We start from the raw sequence: 17,490 nt of genomic DNA on the forward strand, positions 1-17,490 counted from the left end.
AAGAAATGAACAATTCAGCTTCCCAGACGTCAGCTCTCATGATATCAAAAGAAATGTCTTACCCAGTTTAAAATACAAGCTGAGATTCGAGCCTGGTGACCTATAATCCCAGCTACTTAGGAGGTTGGGATGGAACTACTTCAAGAACAGGCCACAGAGAGAATTCAAAGCCAGTCTAGGCAACGTAGTCAGATCATGATTAGTACCTAGTACCTCAAAATAAAATGTATAAAATATGAACCTGGGATGAGGGTGGGATGCAAACTAAGGGAATATGTAGACCTTGAGTCCAAGGCCATTAGTACAGAAATGGGCATCTCCAAGTAAGAAAGGCCCCTAGAATGAAAGAAGAATGTACCAAGGAGCCTAAGATAGGGAAACCTGAGAGGAAAAGTCAACCAGGACCCTCCAGATCACCAAAGGATGGTGGGAGAGCACAGCTCATAGCGGGAGCATATTAGGGTTGAATGGCCACAGTCATAGCTACAGCAGAGATACTTCTCATTTCAACTCTAAATTAAAAGCTTTGCTTAGAGACTATAGATCTGCTTCCCTCCAGAGGTGAAATGTGGGTAACTCACACAATGCTTTACCAAAGGCTGTTTAACTTTCTCAGGGCACATTCTTGTATTTTATTTCATGAACTGGATGGCAGATGCCTGAGGATGCAGTGTTTCTGGGGAACGTTCTATATGTCCTATTCCAATAGTTCAAAATAAATCTTTAAATGGATTGTTCAAAAGCTGCTATTAAACAAAGAAAGTTTTAAAAAGCAGTCATAGCTACATTTATATAAAATTACATATTTAGACCCATATAGATATGGATGTATAGCAAGATGTCCAGGATGGTTCCTAACTAACTTAGTAATTATATATGGTTAGTTGGAGCTAAGGTCATTCTAATTTCCTTCTTCATGTTCTGTTTTGTTCAGGTCTTTATAGCCTGCATACATAAGCCATTTTACCAAAATAAGAAAACCATAAAGGCATAAGATTCCCTTAGTGTATTCAATCAGGGCTTCCAGGAGGGTGTGGCACAGGTATGCATGCCTAAGATGAGGAGATGAGGGGCACAGCATCCCAGGCAGGAACGTTGGAGGGTGTGTCCTTTCTTGAGGAAGAAGGTCACTGGGGGCATGTTTCTGAAGGACACATCTGAGACCTTCTTGTTTCTCTATGAATTGTGTGTACTATGAGGTAAACTGCCTTGCCATAACATGTTCTCCATCAGGGTGTCCTCCTCCTACACTACAGACCAGGAGCCACGGAGCCAGTCATCGTGGACTAACACCTTTGAAACCATGGGCCAAAATACATCTTCCCTCCTTGTAAGTTGATTCTTCCAGGTATTTTGTAAGAACAAAACAGAGTGACTAAAACAAAGTCCTTTCTTTTGGTCTTAGTACAAAGCAGACTAAACAGTACCTCTACCACATTATGCTGGCTCACGAGGAGAGACAGGGAGGAGCAAAGATGAGGAGGCCATGTCTACTTATTTAAGAGAAGAACACTTCATATGCTAACAGACCCATGGAGGCTGTTCTCCACTCCTTCCTGATGTAGCAACTTTCCAAAGGGAAGTTGACTCTGCTGCCCATTTTTCTAAGTCTACTGAATCCAGTGGTCAGGTCCTTGGGGATCACAGATGTCTGGGTTCAATGTCAAGTCTGACTGAAGACAAATTTCTATCTATAAGCCCCATTCTCATATAGTATGAATGAAAGTGAGTATTTTTTTTTAATTCTTACTAATGAGATTATCTGAGAGGTTAAATGAGGTAAAATATGAAAACTCTTATAGCAACATCTAGAACACAATAGGTGCTCAATAAATAAGAGATACTTTGAGTACATGCATGAGTGTGTGTGCCTGTGTGTATGAATCAGGGTTTTACATAGCCCAAGCTGGCTCTCTGCGTACCAAGGATAACTCTAATCCTCCTGCTCTGTGTACCACTACACCAAGTTTTATGTGGTGGTGGGAATAGAACCCAGGGCTTTGTGTATGCCAGGTAAGCACTCTACTAGCTGATTTGCTGTTTCTTGGAATAAAAACACAAGAACAAGGTTTAACTGAAGTGCTCCCTCAACCATGCCCAGGTGCCATTGCAAGACGAGCCTTCAGCCTGTTGCCATCCGGAACGGCCTTTCCGTGGTCCTGCACCCCCCACCCGTTGGCTTCCCCGCCTTGTGCTACACACTTACCTATTCAGCATGTTAGACTGGTAGATCCTCTTCTCATGGGTGTTGTAACAACTGCTCTTGGGCTCAGGGATGAAACTGTGTTCCGACAGCATATCAGAAGCAGCAGTGGTGATGATGGCAATCCCATCTCTCACTCTGGCAGGAAGGCCATAGTCCCATTCATCATAGGACACAGAGATAAGCCCAGTGGGAAACTCGGCGGGCACCGTGTCTGTATCCCCCGCCACCAGACTAGGCACAATCCATGTGTAGCCATAGCCAGTCAGCCCGACTGAGTTAGCTACTTCAAATATGTAGGTGGCTTCTTCCTTCGTGCAATACAGAAGGATGATGGGGCTCTGGAGTTTCTTCAGCTGGTTCTGGATCTTCGAGTCACCATCATCTAGAGACATGTCTAGCAGGAGGACTTCCTCCAGCTCCCAGCCCACGAAGCTGTTCTCGATGGTACTGCGGATCTTGTTCACGAAGTCCTGGTAGCCGGGGAAGTAGGTGGTGACGATGGAAAAGATGTACCAGTCATATTCTTCCATGATGTTGAGCATGACAGAGGCTTGCTGTTCAATGGATGGGCCAAACTGGAAGAACATGGAGGACTCATCCTAGGGTAGTCAAAGTAGAAGAAAAAAGAGAGAAATAGAAATATCAGACAAAGATAACCATGGGGATTCTAAATGAACTGGACACATAGGTCCATGTTCATCTTTTTTCTTCTTCTTCTTCTTCATAGAATTTTTCATTTTCCAATTTTTCAGTAAAAAAATAATAATGATTTTAAATTTCAAACATGTATAATAAATTCATTCCTAAGAGTATTTCCTGGCATTTAGAAAAGGAAACAGCATCGGTCTATGAGTCTTTTTGTATGAACTCCTTAGGGTCTTAGCTTAAGATAGCTCCTCAGAAGGAAACACATTGATATTTATACAGTGGAGCATCAAATAATCAGGAAATGGAAAGAGTCCAGGATCCCTCAGTCAGGTGAGCTGCCCTCATGCACACAGACAGGTGCGCGCGCGCGCATGCGCGCGCGCGCACACACACACACACACACACACACACACGCACACACGCACACACATGCACACACACTCCATTTCTCAAAGATTTCAAATTTCTGGGTTTGTAGATTTATATTATTCAACACCAGAATGAATAAAGTGCATGGGTCTGCTCTTGGACTTGTCTACATGGCTGATGTAAGTCCACTCATATACAATGTACCTGATATTTATTTGGCTGTGAAGACCAAAGAGAACATAAAGCTGTTACTAACAAGTCCCCCATAGTACTGGAGACTGAAGCCGGGTCTCATATGCTGTGCTTTACCACTGAGTGCCTCCCTCCTTTCTACTAAAAAATATCTGATATGGGTTCTCACTGTTTCCTAGCCTGGACCCAGACTTACTCTATAATTTCAGCAGGCTTTGAACTTGGAATCCTCCTGAATAACTAAAATGATAAGTTTGAATCACCAGGCTTACTAGCATTCTCTATTAACTTAGCTTATTCTCTAACCATTGCTTGGATAACAAGATACACAACTTAGAGCCAGGCTCCAACAGTGCCTCTAAACCATACATTAAAATACTGGTAGCTAGACTCTTCATGTGGCCCTGTTTGATTTTTAGAGCCACCTATAGAAGAGGGTTTGTTTTCTACCCCATATAATGCCACAAGTAATTCTCTCTCTCTCTCTCTCTCTCTCTCTCTCTCTCTCTCACACACACACACACACACACACACATACACACACACAGAGAGAGAGAATCAATTTTGACAATCTTGTTTTCCTCCCCTTCCTTTTGAGGGAGACAATATTTTAAATTCCACCCATTTTAAGCTGCATTTTACCTGCTGTTTTGCCATGTCAAAGCCTGTAGTTTAGCTCCACCTTGTAGCTACAAGAATCTGAAAGCACAAAATGGCTACCCTCTCAGGCCATTACCCTGATTTGTTCCTGGTAATGGAGTCATTTCTTAGTCCGTGCCCCCACCTTCCATCTGAGGCCCCTTGTCCATTTTTGAAATAGTCTAGGCTAACCCAATTGTCTCTCTCTTGAAAAGACATTTACTGACCCCCCCATCCCAGCCCCGACAACCTGAGCTTTAAAGTATAGTTACAAGAGGTCAAAAATTGGGCCTTTAAGCAACATTATATAGCAATTTCTTAGTTCAGGAATAAATAGTCAAGAAACAGCCAAGTATTTTTTGAATGTCAACTACTGAAAAAATGCAGGCTGGCGAATACTCCACTTGTATCTCAAGACCTAGTTGGGCAGTGAGAGTTGCCAGCCCCCCTGCTTTGCCAGAGAAATGTGTGCTTCTCATGCTTGAACTGGTGACATTGACCCCAGCCTATCCAGACGGGGGGAGATGTTCATCCAGTGGGTCTATCTTCCTGCCTGTGCTGCAATGCTGCTTACCCTTACTGTGCCTATCTCTTCTGGGCTTAAACATACAGCCAGCGATGAGTTCCAAAGGGCTACAAAAGTCAGAGAGGTGGGGAAGATGAAAGAATAAGAACAGATTACTAGAGGAAAGGAAATGAATTCAAACTATAATAATTAATGCCTGATGTGCTATTCCAAACGCTGTCTAGCCCCTGCGCTTGGACTTTCCCTATAACACAAGGACTGTTATTCAGGGGGAAATAACCTGTTCTTTGGTGTAGGTTACAGTTGTGATGTGGAGTAAGTGTTGTCTCTCTCTCTGTTAATAAATCCCAACCTCCAAATGTGAATAGTAGAACGTGTTGTCCTTTGAGAGATGCGAGGTCTTGCAGGCAGAGATCTCAGAAGTGAGACTCCAGAGAGTTGCCTCAACTACTCCTCGACACAGAGAAAAGCTGCCTCAACAACCCAAAGAGGGGGCCCTCACTGGATCTGCTAGCACCATGATCATGGACTTCTCAGCCTTCAGAACGATGAAAACTAAACTCCTGTTGATACGTTGTCTCCTTTATGACATTTTTATAGCAGCTTAAAAGGACTAAGACAAGTGGGTATCGGGAACAATAAAACTTAATTATCCCAACACTCGTCAGGGACCCACAGAGAACCACAAGGGAAAAAAGACAGAAAAGAAAGCCCATTGACAGAACAGCTCATCTAGAATAGACAGTGCTTTGCAGAGATATCTACTTGATTTTCTTGTAAACACAGTCTTGGAGATTCTCAAATGGGAAATCTCATCCTGTGAGTTTCCACAGGCCCAATGGTTACACAAAGTGAAAACGCTCCCAATACACTTTAAGATATTCAGGACCTAGGGAGAAGGAGATCCCAAGTGCAAATGAAATAAACCTGCCTGTTCTGTGATGGGTGAACAGGATTTAATCACAAGGAGACTCCTGAATGCACACAATGTCCCACATATGGTAAAGCCAAAGTTGGCTCAAATGCACAGCAAGAATCAGCTTTGGGGAAAACTCATGGCTGGTCATCTCAGATAATCAGTACTAATGTTACTGAACTTAGAGAATGAAAAGTCTGTTAAACAACTCTCTTCTTTCTGTTTTCTCTTAATGACTCCCCACAGTTATAAAAAAAAATAGACTTGTAAAGCTACTACCAGCTATGAAACAAAGACAATTAATCTACCAATGAGAGTAAGAAAATAAAACTTAACATGGTTGTATCACTCCAGCTGCATTCTGAGCATACCTTCTAACCCCATCATCATATAAAACACTATTTCTATACAGCCCTCATTGTGCCCACCTTACCCATTCTGTATTGCCAATCCTTCTCATTCCATAAGGATGCCTTCCACAACCATTTTATCTGTCAACAAATCAAGTTTGGTGAAGCCAAATAGAAATCAAGAGGTAGAGTTATGGCTTGGGCAAAGGTTTCCTGTATAATGAGGAGTATGGCGTTGTTCATTTATTTAACACATCAGGTTTGGTGTACAGTGGTCCGTAATAGAATAGCTCTTCTCCCCCCCCCCAACAAAGCTTTGATCTAACTCTAATTTGCAAATGGTGACAGGCTTTGCAAATTATGTCCTCTGCCACAAATCAAAACACAATCTTCACATGTGCATGGAGTGGAAAATGCTGGTGGCCAAGCATCCATCTTTGTAGGCAGCCGGCATACACTATGACCGCCCACTAGTGATCAAGGATGAAGGACAGAGACACAATTCTGTTTGCAGTTCCCTCTGCTTCCCTATGAACATTTTTATCTCCTAATGACATTACAAAATATTGACACTCTGGGATCCTTGAAGAAGCCACCTCGTCCCAGTGAAAATTCCCAGACAAACTTATTGCATGATGCACTTCAACTTGCCTTGAGAGCATCTTGAAATTCTTCCTGCATAAAAGGCTGCCTTAACCGAGATGGGCAATTAGCACAGGGGAAGTAGAATTGTACGTTAGACTCCATCAGTCTACAACCTTTATGTTGTACTTCCATTACATTGATGTTCACAGTGTTTGTTTGCTAATAAGAAGAAATGAAAAGAAGTACTTTTTCATCCCATTGTCTGCCTAAAGAATTAGCAGCACGAGAAGTTTTTCATCATCCAGATTCCCTACTGATCCACTTCTGAACTGAAGAACTAAGTATCCCAATGACTGCCCTAACACACATTTACCACTGTCTCTCAGATGAAATGAGCCATTTGTCTACAATCCTCTTCCTGGGACACAGAGTCTTGCATGACTGGCTATCAAGGTGTATAAAGTCCTGGGTATTTTGCTCTCAGTCCAGACAGCTCTGTCTCACTTCTGAATTCCCCACAAGGTTAGAAAAGAGTGTCTATATGACTGCATTGCCTATATTTCTCCTTCTGCTGAGCCTCGTTTCATCTTCCTTTCCCTTTCTTGGTGTTGATGTCCAAATCCTTCCTTAATCAAGCTGTACCCTGCCTTCACCTTCAGCCTGCTTCCCAGGGAGCCTAACTGTACTTCTCCTCCTTTATAAGCATGGAAAGACCTATTTTAAAGAATTTCAACATAGGGGTTGGGAAGATGGCTCAGTTGGTAAAGTGTCTGCCTTATAAGCATGGGGGACATGAGTTTGGATCTCCAGCACACATGGTTTAAAAAGAAAAAGAAAAAAACTGAGCATGGTTGCACCTGAATGTCACCCTAGCTCAGCAGTGTAGGGACAGACCTGTCCCTAGAGCTCACTGGCCAGCCAGCTTTGCCAGTTGATGAACAATAGGTACAGTGAGAGGACCCTTTCTCAAAAGATAAGGTGAACAGTGATGGAGAAAGACAACCAACCAATGCAGAACCTTAAGCTTCACACGCACAGACTCATACACACACTTATACTTACATGTGCACACACACACAAATAAATAAATAATTTAAACATAATATTTATGTTCAAATATCATGGTGATTCATGCAGTGGAAATTTAACCCTCTGTCCATTGTCTGGAGATGTCAGAGCCAGGGTGAAAGGTATTAGCTGAATATCAGAAATGCATTGGTAGCTGTTATATTTCTTAATGGAATGAGCCTCTGAAGGTAGTGAGCTCTCCACTACCATAAGAAACAGGGCCTTCATTCTTATCTAATGAAGGGTTCCTTACCAGTGTTCTCTCTAACTTCATTCTCACCTGCAAGACCTAGGTCATGGGTTGGTCATTGCGCTGTGTGGTCTTTTTTTAACTCCCAAGAGCATGTTTATCCCCTCCTCAAGTGTTTATCCCCTTTTCAAGTTTGCATTTGTGTCCATATCATAACACCGATCACATGATAGCAGGCACGTTTATCTTATCTCTCTACAAATACAGGTTTTCTGTATGTGTGTGCAGATATTACATGGTGTGTGTGTGTGTGTGTGTGTGTGTGTGTGTGTGTGTGTGCCTACACACACCACACAAGTGCCCATGCATGTATTTCTACATATGTGTGGAGGTCAGGGGTGTCCTCCTCCATCACCCTCCTGTGGGAGCTTGAATAAGAATGGTCCCTACAGGCTAATATCTTTGAATGTTTGGTCACCAGGAGTGGCATTATTTAAAAGGATTAGAAGGATTAATAGGTATGGCCTTGCTGGAGAAAGTGTGTCACTGGGGGTGGGAAGTGTGTCACTGGGGGTACACTTTGTCAAAAGCCCATGCCAAGTCCAGAGTTCCTCTCTCTGCCTACGCATCAGGATGCAACTCTCTGCTACTGTCCCAGTGCCAGCCCGCATGGTGCCATGCTTCCTGGCATGGTGGTAATGGATTAACCCTCTGAAACAGTAAGTAAATGACAATTAAATGCTTTATACAGTTGCTTTGGTCATTGTGTCTCTTCACAGCAATAGAACAACGAGTAAGATAGAAGTTCCACATTTTTCTTAGACAGTATCTCACTGAATCCAAAGCTCACTATTGGTTAGAGTGGCTAAAATGACTCAGGAATCCACCTGTCTTCACCGTTGTCCCAGGGCTGGGTTTTCAGAGGCATGTGACCATTCCCAGAGTTTTACATGAGTACTAGGACTTAAAACCAGGTCCTCATGATTACACCACAGGTGCCTTACTGACTGGGCCATCTCTCTGCCCATCAAATGTGTGTTTTTCAAGAGCAGGGTCTAGTCCTTATTTACCTCTGGAACTCTAAATAGCACACACACAAAAACTCTGTCTGTTCAATACTGCTACAAAGAAACTTGATTTATGAAACGGGAAGTTGACAGAAATGATCTTGATTTTCAAGTTTCCTATTTCTGCTCTGATGGTGCGAATCCATGTCATGGGAATAAGGTTTGCACAAAAAGCCACACTGAAGCTGTGCCTTAATAAGAGGAGACCCCTGTGGTAAGCAGCCATGCTACCAGAGAGTGCTACCAGCAGTTTAACACATTCCCATCGGCTGAGTGTATCATCTTTGTTTACCTTCACCAATCCCCTCCTTTCACTCAACTTAACCTGACTCCGGGCTCCCAGCACCACCATTCCTCCTATAAAAGGCAGTGGTGACCTTGACATGCCAACTCCAAGGTCAATGTGCAGTCCTGGCCTCCTATTAGCAGGACATGACATCCTTAACTCTACCACCATAAAAGCTGCTGAATGGCCCAGCCGTTCCTGCTCCAATCCCCTTCATTCTGTGTTCAAAAAGAAGCAGGGTGATTCTTTTAGAACTAAATCAATCATGCTGCTCTCAGCCCCGGCCCCCCATGGCTTCCCTATTCACTAAGAGCAGCCAATGCACTTGCTTCGGAATCTCCTTACCCATGACCACCATGGAATCACCAGACCTCAAGTCCTCATATTTCACCTCCTTGCTTTGCCTGAAGCATTCCAGCAGACCAGGTATCCATAGGGCTAGCACATGTGTCTTCCTGCTAAAACCCTTCTTTCTCTGGGTTGGGGGAGATGGTTCAGTGGATAAACTGCTTGCTTCTTCATACGTGCATACACCACACACAAACACATAAGTAGTTAAGTAAATAAATAAAATCTTGCTTTCTCAGATGATGCAATCTAAAGTCTACTGTTAGCCTACTAGCTTGGTTAATTTTTTTTTTTTTAGTATCTTGACATCTTTTGAATTATTCTTGGGACTTAGGGATAATGGTTCTGCTAGGGCATTTGGGTCAATATAAATGTGTGTGTGTGTGTGTGTAGTACAAGGTGAAGGTTTCATTATGACATTTACATTCATGTGTATCATGTCCTTTGCTCATATTCACCATTCCTTGGCCTTTCAAGTCCTTACTCTCCACCCCTCCTCATCCCTTTCCTTCTCCTAGTCCCTTTTCTACCTTCATGCTTCATCATACATTTTCATCTCGATGCTACATGGAAAAGGAAGCCTGTGGTCATTGTCTTTCTGAGTCTGGTTTATCTTGACTAACATGATGACCTCCAGGTCCAATTCATTGCCAATGACTTCTCATTCTTCTTTATGACACCCAGACTGGTTCCAACATCTGACTGTTGTGAACAGCGCCACGATTATGGATGTCCAGTTGTCTGTGTCTCCCTCCCTGTAGCACTCACTCCCTGTGGGTGGATCAGAGGGCACTTTTAATCATAGTTTTATAAGGATCCTCCATATGGATATCTACAGCAGCTACCCTAATTCATATCCTTTCCAGCAGTCTCTAATGGTCCTGTTGGAGAGGAATCTATCTCTGACAGTCTAGATCTGCTAAGCTTCCACTGACAAATCTTCACTCCACCAGATTCAGGAAGCAAGGATAAGATGGTGGAGGGAGAATCCAGATTACCAGCGTAGCTCTGAGAGAATTCCTGGGTGTCCTTTCATATTTCTTCTACATTCCCAGCAGAGTAGAAGTTCCATAGAGATGGAATCTCTTCTTCCACACTGAAGGAAAGACTTTCTCTACCTGAGCTGCAAGGGCTCACATCCTCTGCAGGTGACCAACCCTCAGACCATGCCACTATTTCTCTTCGGCTCACCCAGGCATGAGTGGGCTACCTAGCATAAGTTTGAACGGTACTTGTTTTGTGTGCCATCCCTTGCAATACGGGAACATCTCTTATCTTCTCCAGCCTCGCCATTACTTAATTATGTCACACTGAGCAGTCTCGGGAGGCAGAGGCAGTCGGATCTCTGTGAGTTTGAGGCCAGCCTCTCCTACAGAGAAACCCTGTCTCAAAAAACAAAAAAGTCACAACCTAAGTACACAATTGAAGTTCTCCATTGGAGATCAGGAGTTTCCACACCTGTCAAATGCCAGGCTCATGTTTTTAAAACCTTGGCCATAAAAAACACTGAGCTTTCAAAGGTCCACATATATTCCAGAAGCTTTGTAGGGGCCCTTTAAGAGCCACTCTGGGTAATTAATTCCCTCCCATAGAAGCCAGCATTCTTATGCTTCCAAAGATAAGCTTGCTTCCTCCTGGAAATTCGCCCCGTTCTCCTCCCTGATCTGCACTCTGTTTTGTGGCTCTAAACAATGTGAGCCACTAGAACGCAACATGAAGATATCCACTTGGAGGGTGTCTCCTTTGTTCCTCACCTCCTAGGTCTCAGATAATTGTGTCCTAAGAAGAAGCCTGGGAGGAAGAAGAGGGGAGAATGCATACTCTGTTCCCTGCCCCCACTGGGATGCCCAGCTAAACTCCAGCACTAAATCCTGGGAAAGGGCTGGGAACACAAAGAGAATTGTTGGGGTGTGTTTGTGCTTAGCGATGTATCACTGTCAAAATCTTAACAACAAGCCTATTCCATTTCATCTTAAATTAAAATTCCTCTCTATGGCCGCCATTGCACAGAATAAAACGGATCTCTGATGGGCTGTATTTTTGTTAAAAGACCTCTTTTCAAAAAAATAAAAAAAAAATAAAAAAAAAAAAAGGAGGAGGAGGAGGCTGCTGAATCTCAGAGGCAACCAGGCTCTGTGATGGAAGACAGGTATTTTTATAACACATATAATGGGTTTTGACCGGAACTACTCTATTCCCTCCCCCCAGGTCCTCCACCATCCTCTCTACTGCTTTCCGCTCCCAACTTAAGTCCAGCCCTAGCTGAGATGCTTCCAGCCATAGATGTAACTTTTAAACAAATGGGGAATGGAGTGGCACATAGCAGGGGGAGAAGTATTTTTATCCAAGTGAAAATTGTGTAAATATTAAACTAACACTGATTGGCTAATAAAGTCATCAGTAATCAGTTTATTTAGAGAAATTTACATAAAATTAAATGTGTTCTACACTTGTTCCAGTGTAGATATGGTTACAGACAGGATATAAAGAAAACAAAACCTATTTACAAAGAGAGAACACAAACCAGTTCTTATTAAACATGAAAGACTAAACCCCAAACACTTACTCTATCAAACTCTCTCCATTTAGCTTAAACCACAAAGGTAGGGTCCACAGAATTCTGATTGCTGCTAAAGAATGGAGTTAAGTGCAAGCCAGCGACATCCCTGACGTACGTGAAACATTTTTCCGAGTAAATAGGCCACCGTTTGTCTGCAACAAATTACCATTCCCAGGTCCTCGTGTGTGTTTGATGGGAACATCGCGTTCCTATATGGAGGGGAACAAGGAACAAGGCCTTGACAAAGGTGGAAATCTTCCACCTTTTTATTTGATTAAGCTGTGAGTGCCGCTGTGGCCTCCTGAAAGGCCAAGCACAAAGAAAGCCCGGCTTAGGTACAGAGACTATATTTGTCCCCATGGGTCTCTTTAAGGATCCCTGGAAAACACGGCTATCTTTGTCCTCTGCTGGCTCCATATGGAGAGCGCAGAACGACTAAGCATGGCTGACTTCCGAATGTGGATCAGTCACACTCAGTTGGCCCCAATTAACAAGCCATTGTCTCCCATGGATAAACCCAGCAAGAAGTTTTTTGAGAAAGTCCCCCCCCCCACCCCCACTAAGCATCAATGATTAATTTCCCTGTGTCTCTGGTTTGGAAGAGATCGCTCATTCATTGCAGACAGTAAAATACAGGTATTCACAATCAAAATTGCTCAGAATCTATCTACATCCCTAAACCAAATCTGTCCATCAATGGGAATAAGATAGAATAGAGGAAGGTGATTTTGGTTTTGTTGTGTTGTTATCATTGTTTTTAATACCAGCAACAACTTGGTGGTTCCTGCCTATCTAGCCTCACTCAGATGACTAACATTGACCAGCAGGTATGCTAATATTTAAACTGGGACTGGCCAAGAACCACCCTCACAACACCTAAAGCTGGCAATGATCTTGGCTGGATATTCTTGGCCATCTAGATTAAGCCTGTTTTCCAGGGTACCTACCATGTGCATGTGCCCAGTCCAAAGACAAAGTCGTTACCTTGTGTCCTGGTTTTCATTCCAGTCTCTGCCAGATGAAGAGCTCTATACAGAACCTCCAACTACTTTGCATGGTTGCTGAAAAAGCTGCCTAAACCCAGTTCTCTACAGCTACAGATGCCTCTTATCTCTCCCAGCTCCAGCTCCTGTAAGCAGTGAGATTACTACCAAGTTACCAATGCCAATGTGCGTGCATTGCTTTGTGACTTTTGAAGACCCCTGGCCTGTATGTCCACACCAGTGTGAATGACATCATGAGGGTTACCTGATCTTACACAGGGTACTGAGGGTTGGTGACCTTTGCCCTGTAGCAGGCAATCCTGTGTTGGAGTTAGGTATAAGAAAGCTCTCTCTGACCCCCCTAAATTCGTTGTTCACACCCGTAGACACCATGGTATGCAATGGCATCCCACGTTTGGCATCCTGTGTTGGGTTGGCTGCACATGTTTCTCTGAATTTTTTCTTATTGTTACTGCTGTTTGCTTCAAACAGAAAATCTCTCTTTTTCCAGAATCAACCAATGCTTCTTCTGATGGCACATTCTTAGTGTGAGTTAGCACTGAATTCTTGAGAGTTCAGAGATCCTTGGACCAGTGAGATGATTCAGTAGGTGAAGACACTCCATGCTAAGCTTGACAACCTGAGTTTGATTCCCTGGGACCCCACATGGTGGAGAGAGAGAACCAACTTTCCTAATTTGTTTTCTGACCTTCCCATGTGTGCCATGGAAAGTGCACACACATGTGTGCACGGGAACACAAACCCAATAAATAAATAAATAAGTGTGTGTGTGTGTGTGTGTGTGTGTGTGTGTGTATTTAAATCTTAAAAAAAAAACTGAAAAACTACATTAGTATTCCAACAGGACTAGCAGTACATTCCTGTGAATCCCAGCTCTTGGAAGGCTGAGACAGTATGATTCTGAGATTAAGACTAGGCTAAGTCTGTGAGATCATGAGTTTGAGGATAGCCTGCACTATGTGATGAGACAAAAATAAAAGGTTTCAGACTTCCTAACTTTTTGTCTTTTGTTGTCTCCCTCTAACTCTGAGGGGAATGGCTATCTAGAGAGTGTAATCAGGGACCGTGTGTCAGACAGATGCCAGCCCTCAGCCCAGCACAGGGAGAAAGAACCACACTAAAGCTGTTTGCTAGCCACCTAAGTCCTGTCTACAGTCTTAGAAAAGAGCTTTCCCATCTAGCCATACAAAGGAATATTTAGTTGGGAATGTTTCAGAATTAGCTTTAAACAGGACTTTCTATGGCTTAGTCTGTCCTCTCTGATTCACCAGTATAGACCTTATCAACCCCCCAAGTTTCACCAGTATAGACCTTACCAACCCCCCAAGTTTCACCAGTATAGACCTTACCAACCCCCCAAGTTTCACCGTTGCTACTGTGATCTCACTGCATGCAGGCCAGATCCAGACTTCTTCATTTGCCTCCTTTGAAAATCCTCAGATCAAGACATCATTGGGAAACCCCCAGTACTCCAAGGAACCATGTATTCACTGCTCCTTTGGGGCCCAGAGGAACAGAAACACCTTCATCATCTCCACTTGATGCTGGGAGATTGACAGGGAAAGCAACAGTACCAGCAACTCTGAAGAAGAAAACAAAGGTGTTCTAATCTTTCCTAGAATTAAGGCTTTGACAAGTAAAATAATATCCCACATGTTTTTATTTCAAAAAATTTAAACCTTTGTTTATTTTTTGCTTTTTATCTATGTGTATTTGGCCTGTGTCTTTGTATGTGCACCACACATGTTCAATGCCCATAGAAGCCAGAAGAGCACACGGAATCCCCTGAAAATAGGTTCAGTGTAAGAGCTGGGAAACAAACCTTGTCCTCTGCAAGAGCATTAAGTATAATGACTGAGCCAGCTCTGCAGTCTCCTTGAAATTTGTTTTTATACTATCTTCAGTGGTCCCCGGTTCATAAAAATTCCCTGAGTACTCCAAGTAGGACAAAGAAGTCTTTAAAACAAAAAAGACAGGTGAGACTAGAACTCAGTTGTTACCATTCTTACCTTGCAAGTCAGAGGGTCTGAGTTTGAGCCCAAAGTCCACATAAAAACTGCTGGTTGTGGTGGTGTATACCCACTGTCTTAGCCTGGTCTCAAATTCAGGATCTTGCTTATAATCCCAGTGCTAGAGAAGGGCTTAGTAGCTATTTAGTCCAGCCTACTACGTAAACTCCATGCCAATGAGTGAGCTTCTTTCACAAATAAAAAGGTGTATAGTACCCAAGGAATGCCACCTGGCTTATCCTGTGCCCTCCACTTGCATACCACACACACACACACACACACACACACACACACACACACACACACACACACACCAGTTGTTTTCCAAAACCCCAATGCTCCTCCACTTCAACTTGGGCCCAGTGGAGTGGCTCCTATAAAAGAAGGTGATGAGAAACTTAAGGACCATTTTGCCATTCATGACACGGTGACCTGAGAATACACCATCATCATTCACAAGCCCCTCCTTGAACTGTGCTTCAAGAAACCTGTCACTCAAAATATGCGGAAATCTGCATGAAGGATATGGTGACTCCCAGTGTATGTATGTAACAATACTACACTCAACAAAGCTGCCTGGGCCAAAGGAATGAGAGATGTCCTGCATATACATCACGTCCCTGTATAAGCATTGTCCAGGAAACATAATGAGGATCTCCAAAGATTCATCCAACGACCTCTTCCCTTCACTTTGGTAATCTATGTTTTTGTTCTACAGATCTAACTGCCAAATGGAGTAGGTGATGAAATTGGAAGAGGGTGAGGAGAAAGGGGAAAAATAGAAGAGAGAAAGGGAGGACAGAAGAGAAAGAAAGAATTAGCGGGTAAAAGAAGAGAAAAGAAAATAGTAATTGTTATTTCAAACAGGGAAACTTGGATTTTTTTTTTGTCTATTCTTTTCAAGCTCCCTGGAGCAGTGTTGGCATTATAATTAGATACTGACCAGAGTTCACTAATTACTAATCTGCATCTTCACAGTTGGGTCTCTGTCCACAAATGAATCAGCAGACAGACTTGAGGCTCACATGACTTTTCCTCTGTAGACCTGGAACTGTAGCAACTCACCTGAACTCATCAGGTGTTTATCATCAGGCCATGGATATGGGTCTCTGCTGATATACCAAACAGAAGCATCCTAATGGCTCAGGGATTGCATTTTCATAGACCTTTGGTACTGCTTCAGCTCATGTGTTCAACTTCAGCCCAGCTAAGATGGTCAAATCATGAAGAATAAATATGCACAATGGCTGAAGAAGCTAATGTCCAGTACTGAGTAGAACCTCCCCTAAGCACACAAAAGATGTATAAGGTGCGCTTAGACTGTTTCCTAAATCTTGAAAGGAACAATCACCCTCCTCCAGTTGTACAGGCCAGTGAGCCCAGCAGAAATATGTTCTGTATCTATCCCAGTTCCATCATGCTGAAGATTAAGCCCTCTCAGTCTCATATTCTCTTTGGTGAAGACCCAGAATAACAGTAAGAAACATTATCTAATAATCAAACTGGTATCCAACGGGGCCATGGTTTGTCATGCGCAAAGATTACTATTAAACCACTCAGCCTTTTTCTTCCTAGACATAAGCAACTATCTTTTCTTTTTCCATTTCTTAGGGCTCTGTTGTTGTTCTTCGAGCTTTTAAGCTTGAGCTTTTAAGTTTTTAAGGTGCTCTTTGTAGCCCAGGCTACTCTTGAACTCCCTATATAGCTAAGGACAGTTTTGAATCCTCCTCCTGAGTGCTGGGATTGCAAGCATGCATCCTCATGCATAGCTAATTTCTCATAGTTCCTATAACAATATTTATTGAGTTGCTTACAGTGTGTTCTGTGCTGTCTAAGCATTATGCAAATTAATTCTCATATCCCTATGCAGTAAGCCCCGTTACCTTCTCTTTCTTACCAATTGAGACAATGAGTTTGGGAAAGTTAAATGACTTGCTAAAGGTTTCTAGGAGGAAAGAAGGTAGACAGATGCAACTCAGGGTGCTTCTACCCATAACCACTGCAGCTCACATGAGCTTGAACGCCATCAGTCACTGCAGAAGCTCCTATTTGAATCATCTATGTATACACTCCCACTTCATCTCAGAATGGCCACAGCCATCCAGAAAGAGGCTAATCTCCATGACACTACAGAGCTAGTTTCACACTCTCGCATGCTTACTCTCACACTCTTCTCTATTTCCTCTGCCAGCTAGCAAGAGCCTTGGTAGCATTCTTTTGCTGCAAATCGTTACAAGTTTGTTAAAACCTTACCACTGGCCAATCAATCACATACTATTAATTATTACAGGAGGTAAAAAAAAAAAAAAAAATGAAGCACTTGTCCTCAGTCTCCACTGAGTTGAAGGGAAGGTAACATTGATAAACATCTACTTTAACTGATAACATTAGTTTGGGAATGTGTTCTAAGAAAGATGAGGAAAGAATGTGGGGATAGCTATAACTTCCTTTCTTGTGTATATGTGGTGAGTATGTGAATGTGTAGATGTTTCTGTGAGTGTGCATGTGTGTTGTGAGGTCAGAGGTT

General features: G+C 42.9%; 1 protein-coding gene across 1 annotated transcript in view; it reads right to left on the reverse strand.

The window, feature by feature from the left end:
• The window catches only part of Grin2b (glutamate ionotropic receptor NMDA type subunit 2B), a 427,951-nt gene that overhangs the window by 185,927 nt on the left and 224,534 nt on the right, over positions 1-17,490 (reverse strand). The window contains exon 3 of the mRNA XM_051173139.1: positions 2,207-2,805. Coding sequence (XP_051029096.1) covers positions 2,207-2,805 — 599 coding nt within the window. The remainder of the gene's footprint in view (positions 1-2,206; positions 2,806-17,490) is intronic.

The sequence above is a fragment of the Phodopus roborovskii genome, unplaced genomic scaffold, assembly GCF_943737965.1.
Source record: "Phodopus roborovskii unplaced genomic scaffold, PHOROB, whole genome shotgun sequence".
Classification (NCBI taxonomy): domain Eukaryota; kingdom Metazoa; phylum Chordata; class Mammalia; order Rodentia; family Cricetidae; genus Phodopus; species Phodopus roborovskii.